This window comes from Microtus ochrogaster, unplaced genomic scaffold (genome assembly GCF_000317375.1).
Source record: "Microtus ochrogaster isolate Prairie Vole_2 unplaced genomic scaffold, MicOch1.0 UNK56, whole genome shotgun sequence".
Taxonomy (NCBI): Eukaryota; Metazoa; Chordata; class Mammalia; order Rodentia; family Cricetidae; genus Microtus; species Microtus ochrogaster.
In genome coordinates, this window is record NW_004949154.1 from 2,390,364 (window position 1) to 2,394,574 (window position 4,211).

The window sequence follows — 4,211 nt, forward strand, 5'->3', positions numbered from 1 at the left end:
TGTTACAAAAGATACTAAGAGAAAGAATAATTATCAGTAAATTTTCAATCTTTGCTGGGAATAGTGGGTTACATAGAATATACCTAAGTGTGCCTGCCTATATACTAAGAACACAATAAGACAGAGAAACATTTCAATCATTTTTATTGAATTGACCAATTAAATTGATATTTAAGAATGTTACCTATGGGAGTTCATAATTTCAAAATGTTTCATTAGGCTTAACTCAACTTGGATGAACTGAGAAACAACATTGCTTATTCTAAGAATAAACAGAAAGATGGCTAAGCTTTTAAGCCATAATGAAAATTAAGCAAAAGTAAGATTTTGAGTTTCAAATGCAAAGTCGAGTAGGACCACATGATAATACATTCACTTGTACTTGTGGGTGGATGCAAATGTGAGTGAATGCAACACTTAACACTAAGGAGAAAGTCTCCTCCAGTCCTTCATCAACAGCACTGTCATCTACATAGCTCGTGGTGGAGGAAGACAAATGCAGCAATGAGAATCTGCAATATGAGCGACTGAGCATTTGAAAATATTAGGCAGAAGTAGACATTCTAATAACTGTTTCTCAACACCGTTATTGAATCCTGGCTCAGACCATTTTTTTTAGGAAGTAACTTTGTCAAAAAGACCTTGATATATCATCTTTGTTCTATCATTGCCTTCATTTTAAAGGGAGGTGATGACAAGAAAAATAATTGCTAACGTTAACGGAGCTCTGCATGTAAGCCCCTTATGTCATTGAGTCTCTTGAGCAGTGCTACAGGATGGTCAATTTCATCATCTCCATTTATATATGAGACTACTGCAGCAGCACAGTGTTAGTATGATAAAGGGATATGCCGCCAGGAAGTGAATAGCATGACCTCTATCTCTCTCTCTTTTTTGCTCTGTTATTAAAACATAAATTTAAATTGTTATGAAAATATAGCAGATATATAAAATTGGGAAGATACACCCTTCCTTTTTTGTTTGGGTTTTAATTGTTTTTAATGTGTTTCTTTGGAAATGATTCACATTGCATATGTTTGCATGTTTATTTTGTCTGTGTGAGTTTGTGCATATGTGTGCCTATGCATTTATTTATGAATGTGAATATGTGTGTGTGTGAGAGAGAGAGACATAGATGAGACAAAGACAGAGAGCCATAGGTCACATTCATAAGAGTAACTATATAAGGCAAATGTATTCAAGATAGAAGAGCATTCCTGTTTCTCATCAGTATTGTGGTGTTCATTTCTTGGTATAGAAGGTATCACTCACACAAAAGGTGTTGCCTACTGTTTTTGTATATTTTGTGTATTAACATATATTTCTATTGAATTTTTATTCTTTTTCTCATAGCAAGGGTTTCCACGTGTTTTCATGTTTTGACCTTATACTTGAAGTTTCAATGTTACACTACATCCCAAGAGTGTACCAATGTATAACTGATCCTCTAACAATTTCCCTATATTGAATCAGATCTCAGAGACCATGAAAGCATGCTCACTCTACAGTACTTAATATTATAAACTTTGCCATTGGGAACCCCTCATCAACCCATTTCTGTCTGAAATGTCTGTTTGCCCTTGGTACATGTCTGTAGCTGTGAGGATAATGAGCCATGGATGTTAACGGTACAGTTGTGTTTGTCTAAGTGTCAACTCCTTCTCACGCTCATCTCACCGAATTCTTTCATAGGTGCAGTCACTGACTTCCTCTCTCTTCTCAAGGACAAAAACCAGTTTTTTTCCCATGGAATATTTATGAAAATGTCTCTAACATAAAGTTGTAATATCATTTGAGTTCTCAATACATTGTTTTATTTCCTTTCTTATTTTAGGAAGAGGAGCACAGAGGTAATGATTGGGGGAGGAAATATTACCAAGATCACTCAGTTCATCCTCCTGGGATTCTCAGATTTCCCCCGAATCACAGCACTGCTCTTTGTGATATTCCTCACACTTTACATTACAGCGCTCACCTGGAACCTGTCCCTTGTTGTTTTAATAAGGATGGATGCCCACCTCCACACACCCATGTATTTCTTCCTCAGTAAGCTGTCCTTTATAGACCTCTGCTACATCACCTCTACAGTCCCTAAATTGCTTTCCAACTTCTTCCAGGAAAAGCAAACGATCAGTTTTGTAGGTTGCTTACTTCAATACTTTCTCGTTTCCACTATGGGGTTAAGTGAATCTTGCCTCATGACAGCAATGGCCTATGACAGGTATGTTGCCATTTGTAACCCACTGCTCTATTCATCAATCATGTCACCATCTCTATGTGCTTTCATGGTGATGGGAAGCTACACAGCAGGACTCATAAGTTCTTTATCTCAGATATGTGTCTTGCTGCAGCTCCACTTCTGTGGACCTAATGTCATCAAACATTTCTTCTGTGACATGCCCCAGCTGTTAAATCTCTCCTGTACTGACACTTTCTTTGCACACATTCTGCTTTTCTTATTGACAATGTTTTTTGGGCTTACAAATGCCTTACCCATCATGATATCCTATGGCTATATTGTCTCGTCCATACTGAAGATCACTTCAGCTAAGGGCAGGTCTAAGGCATTCAACACCTGTGCCTCTCACCTGACAGCTGTTTCCCTATTCTATAGTTCTGGTATCTTTGTCTATTTGCATTCCAGCTCTGGTGGCTCCTCCAGTTTCGACAGATTTGCATCTGTCTTCTACACTGTGGTGATCCCCATGTTGAACCCTTTGATATACAGTCTGAGGAACCAGGAAATCAAAGATGCTATGAAGAGGTTGCAGAAAAAGATAATCTGCTGCCTAGGTCACAGATAAAAAAATTTCAATATTCTGCTATGTCAGAGTTACTGTTATCAGAAGTCTTGTGCACATTACTGGAACACTATGAAGTCTTTGGCACTTTGGATAAACATGACTTTGAAACAGATAACATGCCAATATAAACCAACAATTGATTTGATGCCATGGAAATGTATCATTTTTGAGACCACTAAGGTCATAATTTCCTTGTTACAAAATGGCCATCTCTTAATTATTTTATCTGTAGGTATATGAGTAACATCAAATTGAGAAACTTGTGCAAAACTAAAATGTTAAATTATAAGGCTACCCCTCTAGAGAAGATTCCTGATGGAATCCCTGACCTCGGAGCCTACCAACCTTGCGTCATAGATATCTTGATGTAATGTGATGTAATAAGGACCAGATGATGACCATTGATTTTTCTGTGATACTGATCAGGGAAGGATGATCATACCAAATCTCTCTGTTTGAAAGAAATAAAAATACATATTGGCTTTATTATACCTTTCAGGAAGACTATTTAGAAACAGCTTGATTTTGTCAAAGGAAATCAGTACTAGACCCTTAAGAACCTTTGGTTAAACATGAAAGTTGGAGTTTGAATTGTGAAGAAAAATTGTGAAGAAGACAGGGTTTCTTCAGTGCCAGTTCCTTGGTATTCTGATGGTTTGATTTCTGGTACCTTGAAAAGCCATGACCCGTAGCAGTATCTTATTGGATCAATAGCAATATATGAGATGATGGGACTCTAATCTCTCATAGTCTTCTATATCACATGCAGAGATTTGCCCTGGGTCAGTATAGCCAATCAGATCACTTCATAAAATATATATTGATATTCCAGGCATCCGCTCAAATTTGGTCTTAAGAAGACTTACGTGAATTCATTGTAATATAGTCATTGGCAATTCAATATTGCCGAGATTAACAGCACATGACACACTGTCATGTTCTTTCTAATTGTCTATGTTTTATTCAGCATTTTGTATCCTAGTATTATATGTTTTTAGGAGAGTGATGTAATGGTTATAGTATAACGACTAAAACTTTTAAGTTGATATTTTCCAGTACTGTTGACCTTACCATCATGAAGCAGAATCACATCACACAATATCTTGGTTCGCAGTCATGGTACCTAAATATTTGCAATAGTGCGGTGATAAACATGCCCGTGGAAATGAAAAAGATAGAGTGTTAATATTCTTCCAGGGCCAAGAGGAGTGATTCACACCTGTAATTCCAGCATTAATAAATCAGAGGGAACAAGAACACTGCCCACAAAATCAACTAAGTGAGTTCATAGGGTCTCATAGAGATTGAAGTAACAATCAGGGAACCATTATGGGTCTGAGTGAGGTCCTCTGCATATATGTTATGGTTGTATAGATTGGTGAGCCTGTGGGACTCCTAACAGTGGGA

The 4,211-nt window shown here is 37.2% G+C and overlaps 1 protein-coding gene across 1 annotated transcript; it reads left to right on the forward strand.

The window, feature by feature from the left end:
* Nucleotides 1-1,853: 1,853 nt before the first annotated feature.
* Nucleotides 1,854-2,804, forward strand: LOC101992745 (olfactory receptor 5AN1-like). Its single transcript, XM_026777307.1, has one exon. It carries the CDS (start codon nt 1,854-1,856, stop codon nt 2,802-2,804), a length of 951 nt encoding a protein of 316 aa, XP_026633108.1.
* Nucleotides 2,805-4,211: the final 1,407 nt, after the last annotated feature.